Consider the following 22,771-nt stretch of genomic DNA (forward strand, 5'->3'; position numbering starts at 1 on the left):
GTGGCCATATATATATTGCAAATACAAAGACTGTTTGAGTGGATTATACATAGAAATCCTCTAAAACTGATACAGTGGGAGTTCCCTGTGGCTAGTGGGTTAAGGATCTGGCCAACGTTGTCACTGCTGTGGTGTTTGACCCCTGGACCATGGACTTCTGCATGCCATGAGTGTGGCCCAAAGCAACAACAGAAACAAAACACCTGATATAATGCATTCAAATCTGATCATTTAACCTCTCCAAACGGCTCTGCCATTTGACAAGTGCGCACTGAGTGGTTGTTATGGGCTCAAATCAAAGCTCACCGTTTTAGCATGCATCTTAACCTTCCCACCCAATCAGACAGTCATGAAAAATTCTAGAAAGACCAATCTTCTCCACCCAATTCACCTCCACTAGAACGCTACTTTCCACACGTGGTTTTATGAGGCACCAGAGTTTTTTTTTTTTTTTTGGGAGCATCTATCAAATCCTTATCCTTTCTTTCATATACAGCAAGGCTTTTCTTTGAATGTTCGTCTATTTTACCTACACAAGTGAACTGAACAAAAATGACGGGATCCAAAAGACTCCTTTCTCCTCAGACTTGTTCTTACTGGTTCTGGGAAAGGGGACAATTTCTACCTATGTTTTTTTTTTTTTTTTTTTTGCCTCAGAGAGACCTTTCAAAGATGGCAGACCTAATGCACATTCTGAAATCCATACCAGTTAGGTACAGCATCAATCAAAGCCTAAGAATGTGCTGGAAGGAAAAAAAGGGAGAAAAACCTTTTGCATCCGTGCCTCCCACCGAACCAGCAGCTCCCTCGTGGAATTCCCACACGTCCCACCCCCCTTCCTTCCCACGGGAATGTCCTTCTCCCCTGAGGGGAAGAACACAAATCGACCCTGAAAACCTGTCCCCAGCCATTAAGGAGCAACTACATAGCCGCTGCAATGCTCGCCTCGACTTCCCCCCCATGATAAAGAACTAAGAATTGGATCCTAAGCGCTAAAGAAACGCTGTGCAGTCCCGAGACACGCAGCAATCATCCCTTCCTAAACACGATGCCTGAAGCCAATTATGAGACACTTGGTAGCTGGGAGAGAAGCAGCCAGGGGCAGCGGAAACCCGAGCAGAAGCCGAGTTAACTGGAAATCACATCTCCCTTGCAGCAAGGGCTTGTATTCAAGAAAAATGCTGCTCGGGGTGTCCGTTTCCAATGATGCTACTGGTGTCTGAAAGGAGAGTCAGAGAGGAGAGAGTTTATAAGCATCTGAAATATGGTGTCGGTGATCTGGGTTTATTTCTCTGCCAATCTTCAGTTTGGGGGCTTAAGGATTTATGTCCTAAAGCTCAAGCAACTGGTGCTCCTAGGGCCCATGAATGACCTCTTAACAGAGGCATGGGGGGAAAAAGAAAACCCACTGTAACGTGCTAGGATCTGACGCAGCAAGACACAGCGGGGAAAGCATGGGACCGCTCATTTATATGCTGTGTGACCTTGACAGAAGATCTAACCTCTCTGGGCCTGCTGCTTCTTCATTCATCAAATGGGGCTATTACTGCTCACCTCATATGGCAATGCCTGGCACATAGTAGCTGCTCAATAAATGGATACTTCTCATATGTGAAATGATGCGACTGTCACCTTTGAGTTTGTTCAGATCTACAATCAATGAAAAAATAATTTCAAGCCTTGGTTTTTAATCTCTCCTGGCAGAGTCCAATATTATCCATCTGGGGCAACATAAAGTTAAGCCAAAGCTGCTGGAGACTGGTTGAGAAGACTCAAGGCTTTGTAAAACCAGGAGCATTTAGCCAAGGAAATGCTTAATGGCTCTAGGTTCTAATGCTGTGAAAGGTCGCGGACATGCACGAGGCTGAGGCCACTCCTGAGAAACAAAAACAGGAAATGGGGAACCGCAAAGCCAGGGAAGAGATTTACATGATATTGAAAGACAGAATGTATCATACACAGCACACGTATATTAAAAAAAAAAAAAAATCAGAGTTCCCATCATGGCTCAGTGGTTAAAAAATCTGACTAGTGTCCATGAGGTTTCGGGTTCGATCCCTGGCCTCACTCAGTGGGTTAAGAATCCGGCGTTGCCGTGAGTTGTGGCGTAGGTCGAAGATGCAGCTTGGACCCCGTGTGGCTGTGACTGTGGCTATGGCTGTGGGGTAGGCCAGCAGCTGTAGCTCCGATTAGACCCCTAGCCTGGGAACCTCCATATGCCAAGGGTGCGACCCTAGAAAAAGACCAAAAAAAAAAAAAAAAAAAATCAAGGCCAAGAATCAGGAAAAGGAAAATTAAGAATTAAGCGGCGGGTCAATGCCCCACGTTCCCCATGTATTTCATGTGCATTCTAACTTCTCTGCCAGAAGCTTCTCAATGCAAGGGTTGAGTTGGGAGATTGGAAGGATTTTCCAACTCGAAAATGTGATTCAATGTCAGTAGTACCGATTTAACGTGGGAAAAACTGGAGTGAAAAGGCGAAACTTTTCCATATAAAAGTTTTCTATGTAAATATCCTGTCTTTTAAAAAAAGAGGAACATGATGTGCTTCTGGAACTTCTTACCCCCCCCCACACCGCGCCACTTGTCTTGCATCAAATAAACATTCCAAATTCTTAAAACAGGTCAAAAGGCCCTCAGTTCTGCTATTAAATGCCATTAGTTACTACTTTATAAACAATCGACCAGCTATTGATTAATGAGCTAGAATGCTTTCTAGAAGTAACCCATGCCCTGAAGAGATTGGGCGGCCTTTCTATTCGAGCCATTTGCTTGGTGCTATAAATCACCACCTGGTATTTATATTATTAGGAAGCTGCCTTTTCCATAGAAGGATTAATTTCCTCTTTACTGTAAAGGCTGTATTTCACGGCCCCAATGCGGCGTGGACACCGTAAGTTACCACGTCAACCAAATTCCTGACAAAGCAGCATCCTGGTCCATGCTACAAATCATACTTCTCACACTGTTAGGAAAACTCCAAGGGTTACAGGCATCCGTTCCTTCCCCGGGATCAAGTGTTTGATGAAGAACAGCGATCAGAGCGGCCACAAATGGAAGAACAAAAGGAAAGAAAGGAGGTGTTTTACGGACGGAAACTTTGGTTTCCGACTAGCATCTCTCATCATCCTCGATCTTGCTTTTTTGGGCCGAGTCCGTGTCAGTGTTTACCAGGCGCCTTCCTCTCGCCTGGCATAAAATCATCTCACTCCCTGGAGTGCCTGCTAGCGAAGTACTTGCCTGGAAGTTCCTCAACCCCAGCCCAACAATGGACTTCTCCCAGGCTGACAAGTCAATTGCCAGCTGCGGCCCTTATTAGGGGCTGTTACCATATGAAAGGGGACTCGGGATCCTGCCAAAGTAGGAGCTGCCCTTACTTCCCAAGCCTGCTTTTTCAGTCGTGCATCCACGTTGAAGGCTCAAGTGCCTTCTGTTTCTCCCTCCCCAGGCTAACTTGGCCCAGGAGCCCGGGACCGCATTCCACTTCTAGAAATGGTACTCCCCCAGCAAGTCACTTGAGCGCAGCCGTATTCCTTCTCCCAGAGAAGGACCCAGGAGGCATGCCCAAGTGAGCTGGGGCGCTGTTCCCAGCGCTGCCTGCATACACCAACCTCCACGTGGATCTGTGGTATGGCCTCGCGCCCAAACCTCATACTACAGTCTATCTGCTCACGGTCTAATAACAAGAGAAAAATAGCATCATTAGTTCGATGCTGATGTGCAGGAATGTATGTATGTACATTATATACATGGCCAAAGAAAGAGTGGTGGTTGGTGGGTGTCGGGGACCTGGGGTGATTTTTCTTCCCAGTGTTTCTCAATTTTTGTTCACCCCAATTTTTCATAATCGGAAAAATAACCTACCTGGTGCTTTCAAAAATGACTTATTTCCCTTTATTCTGTGCATTCACCTTAAACGCTAGAGGCTTTGATGCATTTTTCCATTTTTTTTTAACAAATTGTCTAGAGTGAGCATTGGGATACTAAAAACAAAACAAAACAAAACACTGCAAAACATCACCAAAGCAGTTCTTACACTTTTCATTAAAAAAATACCATTTTTTGCTATAAAGTATTCCTTTGAGATTGTACCAATTTGAAAAACACAAGGCATGAATACCCATGATCCCACCATTAAGACAGAGCAGCAATAGTTTTACTGAATCTCCTGTCTTTTTCTATGAAGGTCACATAGTTGAGGTCACACTGTATTTATACCCTGTTCTCACTTAACACTGTATCGTTAGTATTTCTTTCTTTCTTTCGTTTTTGTCTTTTTGCCTTTTCTAGGGCCGCTCATGCGGCATATGGAGGTTTCCAGGCTAGGGGTCCAATCGGAGCCATAGCTGCCAGCCTACACCACAGCCACAGCAAGGCCAGATCTGAGCCACGTCTGCAACCTACACCACAGCTCGTGGCAATGCCGGATCCTTAACCCACTGAGCAAGGCCAGGGATCGAACCGGCAACCTCATGGTTCCCAGTCAGATTCGTTAGCCACAACAGGAATTCCTGTATCGTTAGTATTTCTGATGTGATTTTTAAAAGTCTTCAGAAACATTTGGGGGTGGGGGGAGCCTGCCCACGGCATGTGGAAGTTCCCAGGCCAGGGATCCAACTCAAGCTGCAGCAGTGACCCACTGAGCAAGGATGCTAGTCGGGTTCGCTAACCACTGAGCCACGACGGGAACTCCAGAAACATCATTTTAAACAAGTGCATACCATGACACCAAATGGATAAATCGTAATGTAATCGTTATGGGACATTTAGGCTGATCTCCTATTTTTCACTATTAAAAATAATGCTGGGATGAACACTTTTGTACATACGTCTGTATGCAGCTCTTTCCTCGAGATCAATACCTAGAAGCCAAAGTGCTAAATCCAAGGACTTCTTCGAAACTTCGGACACATGGCCAAAGCGACCTCCAGAAAAGGTATGGCCGTGTCGCACCCTCGCTGCTTGAGTCATATTGATTCCAAGAGCTCCGATTGTTCCATTAATTCTCTCAAGAGAGAGGGTGATGGAGATGGGCCGGGACAATGAACAAGAAAGGCCCGACTGGCTGGGGAATTCTCTCCGTCAATCAGTTGGAGTCACTGCTCGATCAAATAAGTCCTTTTCTTTGCCCGGACAGACAGTCGCGGGGAAAAAGGGGCGAGCAGAGATGATCAACAAGGCTCTGAACTCTCAGGCTCAAAGCACAAGAACCAACAAAGTAGATAAAAGCAGCTCAGCTGAAGCTCTTCCGTGTATTTACTCACGCCTCCAAACAGATCGGCTGCTTCTGGCGGAGGCCCGGCCTTCTTAAGAAGTCAAAGCTAATAGCAGAGGCCCCAAATGAAAGTGCGCAGGGCCCCCTGGAAGCGGCACAAGCATTTTCAATGAGATAGCCACTGCTCGAGTCACAATTGGTCACACTTGAGATAACAACTCGGCAGAAAACCTTTGTCAATACAGAAATGTGTGTTGTGCCTGAGCTCTTGATTTGATTACAGTAAGCTGGCAGTGGCTCCTTCTCAGTGAGTTTCACAGAGAGATTAACCAAGAATTAGCAAAAATACCCAGCATTTGAGTGTCTTTTGCATGCAGGGGGAGGAAAAAAAAAAAAAAAAAAAAGAAAATAGAATCGTAAAGCATAGAGTGGCAGCGCTTTCCAACCAAATCAGAGATCTGGAAAGACCACTGCATCTGCAGGAAGGCCAGAGGCCTCGTGTCTTGTTCTGTACTTTTCGCGACTACTCGGGCTGCCTGCTGCGCCGTGGCAGAGGTTTGAAAAAGCAGATTCTAAAACGATGTCTTCACGAATGAAATCCGAGGTAAGGATTAAAAAACAATCCTGTGGTGTATGTATGTCACACATTTCTGCGACATTTATTTTGAGGATGTTTAAGACTTCAAGACCCGCGAGGTCTTCAGTTATGTCAGTGTGACTCTGCAAGGGCCAGTAACAAAACCATGTCGTTGAACAAATATTTACAGTCAGGGGTCAGGAAAATTCTGGACATTTCAGCTTAGCGAACAGCCACGCGGCTTAGTTGGCTCTCTCTGTCATTCACGGGCATGTGAGTTCTAACACCTTCAACTCACCGAGCCTCCACAACTGGTTTCCTACTGGCCTAGTGAAGCAATGACCAGGAGAAGCCACGGAAAAGTTGCAGTGGGTGATTAAAACCCAGATTTGGCTAAATCCGCAGAGTGGCTGCCCTTGTTTTCTATCATGTCACAAAGGACTCTTCGGATAGATGGGACGGACAATTATTTCTTTTATGTGCGTTTTAAGCTAATTCAGAACATTTCTACTATTATTCCAGTTAACAAGCTTCAGGCTCAGGGGAGGGTTTTCAAAGACCCGGTGAAAGTAGTGGAGAGTTAAGAAACGAGAGGAAAATAGAGGGTACCATGCAGCCGGCTAATTAACAGCTTGTAAGACCTTTCACTGAAGCAGCTGGTCTGCTCACATGTTTAGAAGATTCACAGAATTTGTCGAACTGAAAGGGTCTTTAGAGAGCATGGAGCTCAACCCCTTCATTTTACGGATGGGAAAACTGAGACCAGTTAATTGCCCCAGGTCACAGTCGCTTCACAGCAGAACCGGGCTCACACTTCGGGGGGCCCTGCCTCCAGCCCAGAGGTGCTGCTGCATTTGCTCCTAAGATGGCCAAGGGACTAGCATCATACATCTCGAATTGCCCTAAACATTTCTTTCAGCATGCCAAATCTCTCTCAACCAATTTCATTTGGGGAGTCTGTACGCAATGATATATCTTTGTAGTTGTTACTATCGTTTTTACTAAGTAATTCACAAACCTATTTGCCATGGCAGCTCTAATCTTCTTAATCTATTTGTGTGGTTTGATTTAGCTATGCCTCTCTCAAAAACAACCAGTCTCACACAATAATTCGGCATTTCGGGGTGGGTCTTTATGTTGTGGTCCCCAAACACGGATTATGCCCCGCTTCTATCATTTCTATGCCTTTTGCCAAGCAAGTCTTTCAAAGCCCCCTGAACGGAGTATCTGATTAGCATATTCATGAGACAACTGATTCAGCTATGTTAATTAGGAGGAGTTCAACTTCAAAAAAAAAAAAAAAAAAGAAAGAAAAAAGAAAAGAAATTCCCAGAAGTGGCCGAGAGGGGGAGCAGTTAGCTCTGTCACTGCCAATTTTCAGGCTCTATGTCTCTAAGCCTAGGAGAGTGGATTTCTGGTATTGAACACTCTTAAAGAGCAGATTAAAAAAAAAAAAAGGATTACAGTGTAGGAAAGTAAAGAAGTGGGTCCTTCAAGAAGTGGGTCCTTCAACTCAGAGGTACAGCTTTAAAATATGGGAAATCGGAGGGGTGGGGGTTGCTGCTTCCGGAAGTTTTGTACTTCAGCCAGATCTGAAACCACACACATGTGCCCGCAGTTTACAAGTTACCTGGTTTAGACGCTGTCTCGTCTCTTTAGATGTGCCAACGGTAGAAAATTAAACATATAAAACAACAAAAATCGTAGAGATAAGGGGACTGGCTGACTCCAAAATGCCAGAGCTGGCATTCCCGCTCGGAGCCCACGGAAGCAGCATGATAATGGGATACCTTCTGATTAAAGAAGGCTCATCCCCTAAAAGCCTCTAAAACCGTATTTTTATTTGAAAGTTTCTTTTAAAAAATAATACTTGTTCCTGCCTTAGAAAGAAGTGGTGACTTAAGTGTGACATAAATGTGACTGAAGTTTTGATGGCAGAGAAGTTGCCTGAGCTTGGGATCGCCACTGAATTTATACTGTAACATGGCAAAGATGCTCCTTTGAAGTTGTTTGACCTCGTCTGTTGCCACGGGTCCCTTGTGATTTGCTCAGAGCTTATCCCCAAGCCTTCTTTGTGCTACCTTTGCTGCCCCATTTTGGTTCTGCGGTCTCCATCCTGTTTCTCTGCATAGCGTCCTCTCTCCCATTCATATCAATAACCCAGCGTTTGGCTTTTACAAAGGCTTGGACAGTGTTTTGACCAAAGCGCCCGCCTTTGGATTTCTGAGAGCCACCACAAGCCCTATACAATTTCATTCAACGCCATCTTCAGGCTTTGCACAGTACTGGCAGGTCATAATTGCCAGCCTTAAACATCACACAATACATGCAGCACCCACTCGAGGATTATGGTTTGCTGGATACCAATCAACTGAGGTTTTTTAGCAAGTAAAAGCGGTGGATTATGTCAGAAAGCCTAACTTGGAGGAAATACACAGAGTACCCAGGCTATGTTCTGATCTCCAGATGAAACACATTTCAGCTACTATGCCTTCAAATAAAATTTACATGGGGAGTTCTCATTGAGGCTCAGCAGTAATGAACCTGACTAGGATCCACGAGGACACGGGTTCAAATCCTGGCCTCACTCAGTGGGTTAAGGATCTGGCGTTGCTGTGAGCTGTGGTGTAGGTCGCAGACGCAGCTCAGATTTGGTGTGGCTGTGGCGTAGGCTGGCAGCTACAGCTCTGATTTGACTCTTAGCCTGGGAAATGCCATGTGCCTTGGGTGTGGCCCTAAAAAGACCAAAACAAAAAAATTTTTTTTCTTAAATCTATGCTATGTTTTTGGTATTTTTGGAAGGTATAGTTGATTGACAATGTTGTGATGCATGCCATATTTAAGCCTCAAGTCCAAAGAAACAAGCTGGAGTTTCATAATCATCTTTCTTGGCCCGTTTTGAAACTGATAAAGAAACCACATTAAACACATGTACTGAACGTGAAGCCTGGTCAGGAAGGGCATGAGAAATTGTTCTTCTGTCCTTCTTTAAAAAAACAAAACAAAACATATGTTAACACTTACTGATAAAGTTTCTCTGTATGGCTTTTTATAAACTACATACTGCAATTGTACGAGCAATGCTATAAAGCCATGGCAAGTGAGGAGGGAAAAGAGCTAAACCAGCAGGCCCACAGGCAAGAGAAATCACTAAAGTCTGTGGGCCCCATGCCAGGAGGACACATGTCTAAGAGGAATTGGGGTGACCTGAAGGTGGTGACCTTGGAACTTGGAAAGAGCCTTATCTCCTCTCTCCCAAATGCTACCAAGAGGCTAGCCATTTCTTTAATAAAAAAAAAAAATTTTTTTTATAGTTGATTTACAGTGTTCTGCCAATTTCTGTTATACGGCAAAGGGACCTAGTTATACAATTAGATGCATTCTTTTTTTTCACATTATCCTCCATCACGTTCCATCACAAGTGACTGGATAGAGTTCCCTGTGTTATACAGCAGGACCTCATTGCTTATCTACTCCAAATGCAATCGTTTGCATCTACTAATCCTGAGCTCCCAGTCCCACCCACTTTCCTCCACTTCTTGGCAATCACAAGTCTGTTCTCCAGGCCCATGAGTTTGTTTCTTTTCTCTAGATAGGTTCATTTGTGAGGCTAGCCATTTCTAAAGAGCAGGAATTTTTCCTTCCAAATTCCCTCTAAATTACTAAACCTCCAAGTGGTAATTTTTACACATCAGCATCTCAAGTTTTCAAAGATAAAGTCACCTGACTATTTAAGATTTCTCGTCAAGGTAAAAGCAATTGTTTCGGTTACAGTCTTGAATGAGACATGCCATAGTCAAGAGAATACCACTCTTTTCAATAATCATGCTGATAATTTAGTGACTGAGAAACAGAGGTGGTTGAATGACATCTTTTGCCAACAACACTCATCTTGATGTGATGTTAACCCTTTCTTTTTGCCTATACTCGCGGCACGTGGAAGTTCACGGGCCAGGGATCGAACCCTCACCATAGCAGTGACAAAGGCGAATTTGTGACCACCAGGCCACCACATTGTTGTTTTGCCCTGTTTTGGGGCCTTGCCTGTGGCATGCAGAAGTTCCCCGGGTCAAGGATCAAACCCATGCCACAGCAGTGACAACACTGGTTCCTTAACCCACTGAGCCACAAGGGAACTCCTAACAGCCTGTTAAATACTCTTCACAGTTACAGCCTGTGTGTTGAATAGAGGCTCACTAGAGGATAGTAAGACAGGATATATAAATTATTTCCAGCCACCCAGGGAAAGGAGATAAAGACTAAATGCAATCTTGCATACAAAGTGTTGGAAAAACTGGGCACAGTAAATGGTACCCTACATAGAAAAAATTCAGTTCAACTACATTACAAGTTCAATATGCTTTCGTGGTCTAGCCTGGGAAACTACTAACACTTCTTAAGTCAGATATAACTTTCAAATAATGAATCCCCAAGCCAACGTTTGAAATACAAGCCGTTCTTTAGCTGGGGGCTGCCTTATCAGCTATCTCAAATCTAATTTAGTCCAACTTCTCACCATGGTAATGAGCCCTTTGCAGAAATACTCAAAGACATTTCACATCTCAAAAGTTGCCTTGTACTTCTCCACCACACAGAATGTCAAGAAAAGCATGCTTCAAAGGTACGATGTAATTAGAGTGGCCTTTAAAACAGACACAAAGGAAATCATTCCTATTAAAATTAAATCTACTGCATAACAATCTTCAAACTGAGGAAACAGCACCAGAGAAAAGAATCCCGAGGTGTTCTGGACCCCAGACTCTAGTTTTGCAAGTATGTGATCTAGTGCATGGCTTCAGATACGACTGGGGCACCTCTCGTGTGGCCCATGTTGGCCACTTCGTCCCTATGAAAAGAAGAGTGTGCATGTGAGAATCCGTGTGTGGCACAGGGGAAGGGAACGGGTTTGCCCATGGCTTTACATGGATGGACCAAAGCTCCAGCTAAAATGGAGCCAGAGATGGAGCCCGGCTTCATGAAACCCAGAATCCAGCAGCCACTTCTGGGCCACCGGTGCAAGGACATGCAAGAATGGGGTTTTAATCCTATCTGCGTTCTACAGGGCTTCTGGGGATTCTCATTGGCTTTGGGGGATCCATTTTGAAATTTCACTGGAAGTCCAGCATCTGCAGAACCCCTCTGGTTATTTTGACTAAGTTTTCAGATGCCTGCTTTTTCTTAGAAGGACTTTTTTTTTTTTTTAAGTGGCTTGCGTCAACAACACTCTTCTGTGTCCAGCCGAGAAAATACCTGAAAGAATTTAAATTAAACTACTTTCATCTATTATTTGGTTCCATAACGACTGCCATACCATTCCGAAGGATCCCGAAGGATAAAGCTGCAAGGCTAACTTGCCCCTGGGATCCAGTGAGGAGAGCATCTGGTAAATGGGACTGGATTAAAAGGTAGAAAACAAATTCAAGAACAGAGCAAATACACATCTATACCTCCTTAGACCAAAGATGCAACACATACCATCAAACTTCTTGTAACGGGAAGCAAAGACGGCTTGCAAATGGTTGCACTGTTCGCTGACCACACTTTTGAAATCATCCTTACTTTGCAGGCTGTATTTCTCCTCCATCTCTTGAGAGCAGCAGGTGTAACCCTGGGGACAGATCTTCAAATGATCCCCTGGAAGAGAAAATGTAGGACAATCAATCTCCATCTTTCTTCATCAAGTCCAAGAGGGAAGAGTCTGATCTTAGGTACCCTGTTCGGCTTCGCTTCTGTCTCTGATGTTCCTGCAATGGCCCAGGCATAGTGGGTATCTAAAAAGTTTCATTAAGACTACAAATATTGATTTCCTTCTTGGCAAAAGAAGATAGGAGCTCCTGCTGTGGTGCAGTGGGTTACTGATCCGGCCTCTCACCGTGGAGGCGCAGGTTCGATACCCAGCCTGGCTCAGTGGGTTAAGGATCTGGCATTGCTGCAACTACAGCATAGGTTGTGGCTGCAGCTTGGACTTGATCCTTGGCCTGAGAACTTCTGTATGCCGCAGGTGTGGCCAAAAAAAAAAAAAAAAAAAAAAACAAAGACACCTGCAAAAAACAAACCAAAAAGAGCTTTCCAACCAGGAAATTCAGTGTGGCCAGTTAAAGGGCATAGCATTCAACAGCAACAGAAGTCTTGGGTAAATTCCTCGAGAAGAGATGCTAACTACTGTGCAAGGTATACAAAGGAGGCAAGGTTTTTTGAGAGGCGGCTGTTTACGCTCCAAGAGGGGATACCTGTTAATGCAGAAGGATGTGTAAAATATGTGACAACAAGACCCAAAACGGAGCAAGTGGATAAGGGTTAAGGGCACTTCAAGGAGTTGGCAGTGAAGAGGCAACCGCAGCGTTCGCGCTGGGGTCTGAGTCTACGGGAAGTCACAAGGGGTGAGGAGGCTGAGGGATGCTCGGGAGCAAGCCGTCCTCGGCCAGCGCCTTCGGTACCGCTGTCAGCCACCGTCCCATCGACCTTACGCTGGTCTTCATGCAGTCATTCAGCCACACACAGACTGGGAGCTTCCAATAAATGCAATCTCTATGTCGCCCTAAGGGTCAACAGAAAGGTCAAAGGCACAAACCATCTCCCTCCCCACCCAACTGCACTTGTGTCTGTGGTTTGGAACTTCTCATGACACACCTCACACTCCACCCTGACGCTGTTCCTCCTCTGCCACAGAACAAAAGATGTGCTTTGAACAGACCACACCTCTCCCTCCCAAAGACCAAGAGATAGGACGCCACTCGAAAATAAACCCCACTAGGATAGGAGTTCCCCCGTCGTGGCGCAGTGGTTAACGAATCCGACTAGGAACCATGAGGTTGCGCGTTCGATCCCTGGCCTCGCTCAGTGGGTTCAGGATCCGGCGTTGCCGTGAGCTGTGGTGTAGGTCGCAGATGCAGCTCAGATCCCGCGTTGCTGTGGCTGTGGTGTAGGCCGGTGGCTACAGCTCGGATGAGACCCCTAGCCTGGGAACCTCCATATGCAGAGGGAGCGGCCCTAGAAAAGGCAAAAAGACAAAAAAAAAAAAAAAAAAAAACCCCACAAAAAAACCCACTCGGGTACTGGCACCTTGATTACTCCACGATTTACTGGTGGGGGACAGGTAGCCTCGTGCAGTTTTCTGCAGATGTTTATGAGGATTCGCCTTCCATGAAAAGACCCAAGACCACGAGAGAGAATACTGAAGATGTGTGAGCCTCTCAAGGGCAAGCGTGTTCAACAAATCGAGGGATGAGGAATGAAGAGCCCATCTTTTTAACAGCGCTAACCGTGGACGGAAAGGGGGCCAGGAGCCGGCCGTTGCTGCTTGGCCTCATGGATGCAAATAATTACACAATCAGATAGATTCCTGATCTCTCTTCCTTCCCGGCAACTGAAAAGTGGGGAGAGTGTTACTGAAACACAAAAACAAGTACACAGCTTTAAAGGACTATTTAAAGAAGTGGTGAAGGCCAACCATCTTCAAGTAGCTTCCTAATCCAGAAACTGCTAAAAAGCTGCTTTTGCCATTTCGGAAACCCTTGGGCAACAGATAATCCTAACAAAAAGCTTTGGGGGAGGAGGTGAAAGAGTTTAGAGCTGTGAGGTTGTGGAGTATCTTAGATCTCATTAGTGGAAGGGCTGCTTATGAAGGCTCCGTTTTCTGAAAGCATCTTTGTTACAACCCAAACCAGAAGTGCCTCTTCCCTGGCTTAACAAGTTCACAGGAGGCCTTTGGTACTGGGGCGTGTAACTAACAAAGAGATATCCAGTTGTCTCCTGGCTTCAGGGCTGAGGATCTCAGCCAGCATAATCTTCACACCTTCTTTTTTTTTTTTTTTAATTTTTTTTTTGTGTGTGTGTGTCTTTTTTTTTTTGGCATTTCTTGGGCTGCTCCCGAGGCATATGGAGGTTCCCAGGCTAGGGGTCAAATCGGAGTTGTAGCTACCAGCTTATGCCAGAGGCATAGCAACGCAGGATCCGAGCCGCATCTGCAACCTACATCACAGCTCACGGCAACGCTGGATCGTTAACCCACGGAGCAAGGGCAGGGATCGAACCCGCAACCTCATGGTTCCTAGTTGGATTCGTTAACCACTGCGCCATGACGGGAACGCCAATCTTCACACCTTCTAACAGCATACAAAGGCCCCCAACTAGTAGAGTGCAGCTGTATGAAGTAATCCACACGACACTCGCACCCCACACTGAAAATGAAATGAAATGCTCAGAAGGAGGGCTTGGGATGTACAGAACTATGCCCATGACTAATACGAAGGGAGCAGCTACTTTTGAAGGTTGTCACCGGCTGAAATCCACCACTGGCCGGTTTGCAAGCCCCTCTTCCCAAAACTGAACTTTTGGAAAAGAATCTACTTCCAAAAATCTGCGTTTCCGGTCTGGAAAAGTATCTCTGGTCACCTAATCTTAACAAGGTTCGTGTGTACAATCAACTAGAGGGTCAGGTATTGGATCGTATCAAGATAGGCGTCTACGAACTTTTCCGCACCTTCAACGCACCTGTGTGTACCTGCGTGTGCGTGCCTACACGCACGCACGCACAGACACACACACACACACACACAACCTAAAGCCAGAAAATTCAGAGACAGCAGCAGGAAAGAATAACATAGAAAGGTTTAAGAAGTTGATAGATGTTGAGGGGTTGAAGCGCACCCAGAATTCTGCACTGAAGAGAAACCCTTCGAAAATGGGTCCCAGCCATCAAAGTTTTACTGGCGATCCAGTGAAGCCGCCAGCACCCACAGCCCAGCATGGCCCCTGCTCCTACCCACCTCCTGCCCACTGGGGGCCCTCGGCAGGACCTACCAGAGACCTGCTCCTATCTGAACACTAGAGCACATCTTGGTTTTGGCAAAACCTAAGAGTCCACGTTCAATTTTTAGTTTGTTTTTTTTTTGGGGGGGGTGTCTTTTTACGGCCGCATTGCAGCATATGGAGTTCCCAGGTTAGGGGTGGAATCGGAGCTGCAGGTGCCAGCCTACACCACAGCCACAGCAACAGCAGATCTGAGCCGCATCTTTGACCTATACCACAGCTCAGGGCAACGCCAGATCCCTAACCCACTGAGCAAGGCCAGGGATGGAACCTGTGTCCTCATGGATACTAGTCGGGTTCGTTACTAGTATCATGCGGAGCCACGACAGAAATTGCTACTTTATCATTTGAGAGAGATCTTTCCCAGAAGACTTTGTCGAATGGTAAAGGGCTTGGCTGTGTGAAGGACAACAGTGGGTTAAACGCTTGGCTAACCTCTCTGCTGACAAGGCCGTCGTCGGTGCAGACCAGCCCGCTCCCATGGGCCACTTTTGCCCACTTAAGCCTTGACTGCACCTCGTATTGTGCCTGCATTTCTAAAAAGGGCTACTGGAAAATGTAATTTGACATTCATGCCAAAAGCCCGGCCTGCGACACATGCCATCCAAGACACGCTTGTGAATTAAATCCCAAACCATACTTCTTAGGCTACTGGCGATTCAGCGCCATAACCAGCTTCCACTGGCATAGGAAGAAGGAGAAAAGGGGACAAGTCTTGGTGCATCTGAAAATGAAATTCCAGCTCCACATTCTGGTAAGAACTTGAACAGCTCATTCGATTTTTAAATCCTGAATATTTCTACTGTACCACTGGAAAGGGTTTCAGTGTGCATGTGAATGGGAAGACATTCTGTTTCTTTCTGCTGGCGACTGCTGCTAAAATGCTGTGTCTGAAGGAGAAAGGCTTTCTCTTTGGAGAGATTTCCTTTCTACGCCCGGTGATCCTATCCACTTGTCACTTCAGAAGGACGTCACGGTTTGTTGTGAGGCTGCCAGAGTTGAGATCGGGGCAACAGGATCCAATATGGGATAGGGGCGGGGGAGGAGGGGGCGCCTGCATTTTTATAAAAGAAGGTGCTAGGGGCTTATGCTACATATCCCTGTGCAAACATCAGAGCCACAGAAGAGCTGGAATCTGGAGTTCCTGCTGAGACGTCTCGAGAGCACAAGGATTGAAGGTTCGGTCCCTGGCCCGGCACGGGGGGTTAAGGAGCCAGTGTTGCCTCGGCTGCAGTGTAGGTCACAGCTAAAGCTCAGATCCAATCCCTGGCCCAGGAACTCCACATGCCACGGAGCAGCCCCCCACGCCAAAAAAAAAAAAAAAAAAAAAAAAAAGCTGGAAATTATAGTTACTTCACAAGCTCAGGTCGACAGTGGATTAGGATCCACAATGATCAGCTGTGTCCCCCTCTGCGCCCTGCTTTGTGACTTTCTTTCTTTCTTTTTTGTCTTTTTGCCTTTTCTAGGGCCGCACCCACAGCATATGGAGGTTCCCAAGCTAGGGGTCCATTCGGAGCTGTAGCCACCGGCCTACACCACAGCCACAGCAATGCGGGATCTGAGCCACATCTGCGACCTACACCACAGCTCACAGCAACACTGGATCCTTAACCTACTGAGACAGGCCAGGGATTGAACCCGCAACCTCATGGTTCCTAGTCAGATTCGTTAACCACTGAGCCACGATGGGAACTCTGTGACGTTCTTCTCCACGTGCCTCCTCTAGCTCCTTACCTGTCCCGTCTGCATCCTACTCTTTTTACTCCACTCATCCTGTTCTCTCTTTCCCTGCCCCACCTCTTGTAAAAACTGCTCCTAATATGAAACCGAAGGATTTTTTTTTGTTTGTTTGTTATATTCAGTGAGAGATCTCTGTTCGTAATTTTAAAAGCAGGTGAATGGAAGGCTTTATGGATTTCTAAGCAAGCACCTAAATTGAGTTGCTTTTTGTACATGGCCCTTGATTAGGTTTTTTCTTTGTGGGTCAGTGGCCCTCAAAAGAGAAAAGGTGCCTTAGCCTTGTCCTCGGAGGCTTGGATGAGATTCAACGAAGCGTGCTTTTAAAGCTTAACTCTGTGGCATTAAACACACACACACACACACACACATCACTTCAAAGAGCCAAACCTTTTTCAATCACACCACCTCTGTGTAATTTCTCTTTAGTCTTTTTTTTTTTTTTTTGTCTTTCTGTCTTTTTGCTATTTCTTTGGGCCCCTCCCGCGGCATACGGAGGTTCCCAGGCTAGGGGTCCAATCGGAGCTGTAGCCACCGGCCTACACCACAGCCACAGCAACACGGGATCCAAGCCACATCTGCGACCTACACCACAGCTCACGGCAACGCCGGATCCTTAACCCACTGAGCAAGGGCAGGGACCGAACCCGCAACCTCATGGTTCCTAGTCGGATTCGTTAACCACTGCGCCACGACGGGAACTCCTAGTCTTAATACCAATGCCTGAGTTTTCAAAGGTGAACAAAGACAATCACTATAAAGGACTACTTCCTCGAAGCCCTTCACATCAATGATTCAAGAAGCTGGCCTCGGATGGGAAGAACATAGTCTGTCCTTTAAGAGGGCCCGCAAACTGTAGAGCCAGGCTTTCTCATTTTATTTCATTTACTCTTCCCACCAAAGGCTGGCTCGGATGTACAGACGGGATGCAGCTCTTGTCTACTTCTTTCCAGTTATTCACAACCCACCTGCCCGGAGAAAATGGCATAAATGGTGAACAGGTTCTCAGGCCAGCTCGCAGGCTACTTACTATTGACCTGACTGCGTCTAACTGTGTCTTACAATCATTTGCTCTGTCTCTCTTGGAAAATTCGTTTGAAGTCCAACCAGAAACCAAGAAATGTCTCTGGGGTTCGCTCTGCTTTGGGGGGGAGATGGGGATATCTGTAGTTAGCACCAGGGTCGTCAGCGTTGTCCACCTGTAGGAGAGAAAGTAAATCTCGAGGGAGTTCTCAACCCAAGTCCTAAATGGGACACGATGAACAGAACCCAGGCTCTCCGGACTGGCTCATCGGGAAGGCAGACATCCCCTGAACCCCAAACTGAGTTTACCAAAAAGGCAACCACATGCCTTTGGTTAATAACAGACACACAACCTGGACCCTATGGGTGAGGGCTGCAGCAAGGGGCCTTTAAGAACAGACTGGGAGTTCCCGTCGTGGCTCAGTGGAAATGAATCTGGCTAGCATCCATGAGGACACAGGTTCAATCCCTGGCCATGCTCAGTGGGTTAAGGATCCAGCATTGCCGTGAGCTGCAGTGTAGGTCGCAGATGCAGCTCGGATTTGGCGATGCTGTGGCTGTGGCATAGGCCGGCAGCTACAGCTCTGATTCCAGCCCTAGCCTGGGAACCTCCAGATGCCATGGGTGTGGCCCTAAAAAGACACCCCCCCCCAAAAAAAAAAAGTTTCTGGATACTTGATACTAGGTAGGTCTTCCATTCTGCAGACCTAATGTAGCCCAGGGCTAAGAAGACTCAGCTGGCTGATTCGCTGTAAGCTCTTGAGAAAGTCCCTTACCCACTGCAGCCTAAAGAAGCGCTTTGGAAAGAAGGAGGCATCGTGAACTCAGTGCAATTACAAAACCAAGACAAAAATGAAGAGCCTCTGTTCTAACCGCTAAGCGACTGAGGTTGTCTAGGACAAGACTTATCTGATGACTTGCAGCAGGTGAGAGAGAGGGGCCAGGAGAGCAGCATCTTCTTTCTCCCAGAGAAATGTTCAGGACATTTTCTTATTGGAGGTGGAATTCGAGGGAGTAAAGATAGCCAGAAAAAAGAGCATTATCAATTAGGAGTTGAGTGGCGAGCATAAGTGGTGGGGAATGATGACAAGTAAGCACAGGCATTGTCGAAAGGGACTTCAAAAGCAAAGCCTTGGGAGCCTAAGGGAGACATGATGCTGGTGCCCAGGCCAAGCTCCTGGAACAGAAAGAGACACTGGGGAAAGCTAAGAAAGTCACACACAGCAGCATAGTTGCAATAGCCCAACGCCCACTAGTGTGTTGGTAAAATGAAAGGTCACCGAACCGTAGGAGGGAATGGAGTTCGGAACCAAGTTCCAACATGGCAAAATCTTGCAAATACCATGTTGGGTGAACAAGCGACTCCCCGAGGTCCACATAGTATATGATGCCATTCAAACGAAATGTCTAGCCTAGGGAGGGGGAGGCCGTGGTTGGCAGAACGAAGTAAGGGAGGGGTTACAACTACAAGGTAGGAGATTTCCTTCTGGGAGAAGGAAAATGTTCTACATTTGATTTTGGTGATAAATGCACAACTCTTTGGCTATATTAAGAGCCACTGTACAGTTCAAATGGGTGAAGCCTTTGGGATTTGAATCCTATTTCACTGATACGGTTAAAAAAAAAAAAAAGGAAATCGTAATATGAAATGGACTTTAGTTAATAATAATGCATCAATATTGGTTTATCAATTGTGACAATGTCCCACAAAAATGTAAGGTGTTAATCATAAGGAAACCTGGGTATGAGGTATATAGGAAAACTCTGCGCTATCTCCCCAAATTCTGTAAATCTAACTCTTCCAGGATACAGTTTATTTTCTTCTATTTTTTAAAAAAGCAAGCTTTGGGTTTTCAAAGTAAAAAGGATACATGTGGGTGGGGGGTGGGTCCTTTCCTCCGCATGATAGCAAATACTTGATGTACTTCTAATATTGGGGAGCAGCATTAAGCTATTATTTGCTGGGGTAATTTTCCTAATCCCTCAATTGCTACTTTACTCTCTGCCTAATTTTTATTTGTTCTGAAAGTAAGAGTTCCTTGCCACTTGGTCTAAAGAGTTACCAAAATTGTTTCTGTTCACTTTCTAGATCGAAATGCATGCAGCCTCAAAGGGAGCTAACAGGCTGCTGTTAACTCCAGCCCCTCTGAGCTACCTAAGGCCCTCAGGAGAAATTACAAAGCTCTCCTTTGTGGGAACAAAGACAATCTCTTAAGGGTTTTAATAATTCCACTGGGTGGGGATGGGAGAACGTATACATTCGTCCATCCTCCCTCCCGTTGCAAAAAAGGAGTGAAATTACTGCATGTCATGTACTCCGTACATCCAAAGCCTCAAGTCGTTTGACCTAAACCATAATAATAAAGCCCAAAAAATTACAGTCATCATGCAGATGTATGATTTGCCATCACCCACCAATCAGTAGGAAGACATGCAGCTAGTTAGCGTTTTGCAAAACCTTGCCAAAATATAGCTCTGGAGGGCTTAACTGCCAATTATTTTTAGGTCCACTAATCCTGCAAGGTAGGCTAGCAAAGGCCAATCAGAAACACATTTCAAAAAGCAGTTTTCGTATATTTTTCTAAGAATACTTCGTGTAAGTGTAGTTGGAAGTGTTAGGGTTGCTACTTTAATAAAACGCCACACTGGGTTTCAGTGAGCTTGCAACAGTTTTAAAATCCACTCCAGATCAAAATCAAGCAGGGCTCTTTATTGCTTTACACTGATAAGCAAATTATGAAGCAAAGTTTTTATCAGATCATCTTCAAACCTTATTTTAATGACCAAAGATTTATGAAAGTAAGGTACATCAGCCAATGGCCTAAAATGCATGCTTTGACCTTCGGTTACCATCGCGTTCGAGCAGCTAGAGCCACCGCATCTATTTTGCACATTTACAACCACTTCGTCCGGGTCCAAGACTCCACAGGCATGATAATACTGGCAATTCACCCAAGTTGCTTCAACCAATCTGAGGATGCCATAAGTACTACCTAAACACTCAGAGCTAATAAAAGGCTCTGAGCCCTTTGAGGGGGGGCAGGGGAGGGAGTGGCAGGGGCGGTGGCGGTGGTGACCTAGGGGCAGGCAGGAAAAGACGGCGCTCTCTTACTTACAACGAACAAAGAAGATCTTTCCAGACAAGGATTCAGGAGCGCCTTTCTGTGCAAATGACTCATCTCCACTGGGCTTGTGATGGAGCAGCGTGCCTGAGTCCAAAGGACTGTGTGTGACACGGTCAGCTACAAATAAAAAGGAGCCTGGAGAGCCAAGACCGTTAGCTCCATCATTTTCCTCTCGGTCCTCAATAGCGCCTCTGGAACCTAGGGACCTAAGCCATGTGTCCTAATTCCTGGGAGACCGGGGCCTCAGAAGGGCCATCTCTAAGACAGCGAATAGACCAGGCTCAGAGGGTCGCAGGGATTCTTGGGCTGGGCGGATGCTGGCCACCAGCTTCTTGTTCTTTCTCTGCACCCCTTAGCCTACAGTCTCCTGCGGGCAATCAGAAAACAATCAGACCTCAGAGAAAACAAGGGAGGGAGGGACCCTCAGAAAAACCCTGGCAACACCGCGTTCCTCCTCCTTCCAGATGTCCAACTGGGAGCCATTTTCCTTATTATTGCTTCCTAATAATCTCGAAGGAGCCCCATTCGAAGATAACCTGCCCCAGCCATTTAGGTTTCACAGCAAGGTTGGAACGGGTCCAGGTCCACAGCTGGGTACCAAGTTTACAGGACTGCAGTCGGACGGGGAGGCTTGCCAAGCTCACACATTTGCTCTAATGCAATTCCTAGGAGTTCCCGTCGTGGCTCAGTGGTTAAAGAACCCCACTAGCACCCATGAGGATGCAGTTCGATCCCTGGCCTCGCTCAGTGGGTTCAGGATCCGGCATTGCTGTGAGCTGTGCTGTAGGTCCCAGATGCAACTCGGATCCTGCTTTGCTATGGCTGTGGTGTAGGCCGGCGGCTTCAGCTCCGATTGGACCCCTAGCCTGGGAACCTCCATATGCCGTGGGTGCAGCCCTAAAAAGACAAAAAGCAAATGAAAAAAGAAAGAAAAAAAAAAACCCCAATATTAATACGTTTTGGGATTTACACGTCACGGGTGGTGTGGGTCATGAACATTTGGAACATTCTTTTCCTCTTTTCATTCTGCTTTTCAGCTTGAGAGACTAGAAAAATAAACCCCTCCTTACCTTCTCTTTACTCCCCCTTTCATGACATTCCTAAAATTCCTCCCTCCAAAATACAGCGTGAGAAGAGGTTTTCAGTAAATCGACCTTCTAGGAAAATATACCTAAAGAAGAACAAAGTCCATTCATCAGGAATTCTCCTAAAGACAATTTCTCCAAATGGCTACGGAGAAAGCTTTGACACGAGATGACAGCAAAGTTCACTGGCTCAGATAAAGACAAACGATCGTCTAACATCAGACTTCAAGCTGCAGGAACCATTCTTTAAAATCCTAGCCAAGCATCGAAGAAATGGCGAAGGGGAAAGAAACACTTAGCTTCTTGTTGGTTTTTTTTTTTTTTTCCTTTTTAGGGCCGCACCTGCAGCATATGGAGGTTCCCAGGCAAGGGGTTGAATCCGAGCTGTAGCCGCCGGCCTGCATCACAGCCACAGCAACCAAGGATCCGAGCCGCATCTGCGACCTACACCGCAGCTTACGGCAACGCCAGATCCTTAACCCACTGAGCGAGGCCAGGGATCGAACCTGCAATCTCATGGTTCCTGGTCGGAGTCGTTTCCACTGCGCCATGACAGGAACTCCACCACTTACCTTCTTGTTCAAGGTAGGTCCCAATAAGTTATGGCTTCCTTTAACACAGATCTACACTGAAGGACTGTGTCTCCACTGCCATGGAGAGGGACACGGGCCACGGTTGAACAGGGGTTAATTTTTATAACAGGAGAAAAGAAGGCTTCTTAGCCTTAGGCCGGGGCAAGCAGGCCCAGAGAGGGAGCCCTCACTTTGCAAGGCTGAGTTTCCCCAACCCTCCAACAAAGCTCCTCTCCAGCAGATACCCGAAAATTCATTCCCATTTCGAAAACTTGTTGACAAAAGTTTTCAATGGACCTTTCCTCTTCTAGACCATTTATTGGAGTTTCAAACAAAATGCGTCTCCATCCTAACGTTGGAAAGAATGCCACAGTTCTCGTGGCTAGACAGACCTATTTACCCCCTTCCCTATGCTCACGGCCGCAAGATCACTCATGATATTTGATGGGAATAGTCCCACAATCCTGCGGTGATGCCAGTTATTTTAAGGTTCCTTGGCTTGCTGTACAATCCCACGAAGAGCTTTTTGGAAGCCCAAAGAAATCACATTCACTGTAGTCCCTTGAAAAACACAAGGCGATCAGCCAAGCACAGATTCCCTTTATAGAAATGATGTTGCCCTTCCT

The 22,771-nt window shown here is 46.2% G+C and overlaps 1 protein-coding gene across 1 annotated transcript in view; it reads right to left on the reverse strand.

Moving 5' to 3' along the window:
- GPC4 (glypican 4) overlaps positions 1 to 22,771 on the reverse strand; it is a 115,459-nt gene that overhangs the window by 28,687 nt on the left and 64,001 nt on the right. The window contains exon 2 of the mRNA XM_001925471.7: positions 11,268 to 11,426. Within this exon, the coding sequence (XP_001925506.4) occupies positions 11,268 to 11,426 (159 nt within the window). The remainder of the gene's footprint in view (positions 1 to 11,267; positions 11,427 to 22,771) is intronic.

Source organism: Sus scrofa, chromosome X (genome assembly GCF_000003025.6).
Source record: "Sus scrofa isolate TJ Tabasco breed Duroc chromosome X, Sscrofa11.1, whole genome shotgun sequence".
Taxonomy (NCBI): domain Eukaryota; kingdom Metazoa; phylum Chordata; class Mammalia; order Artiodactyla; family Suidae; genus Sus; species Sus scrofa.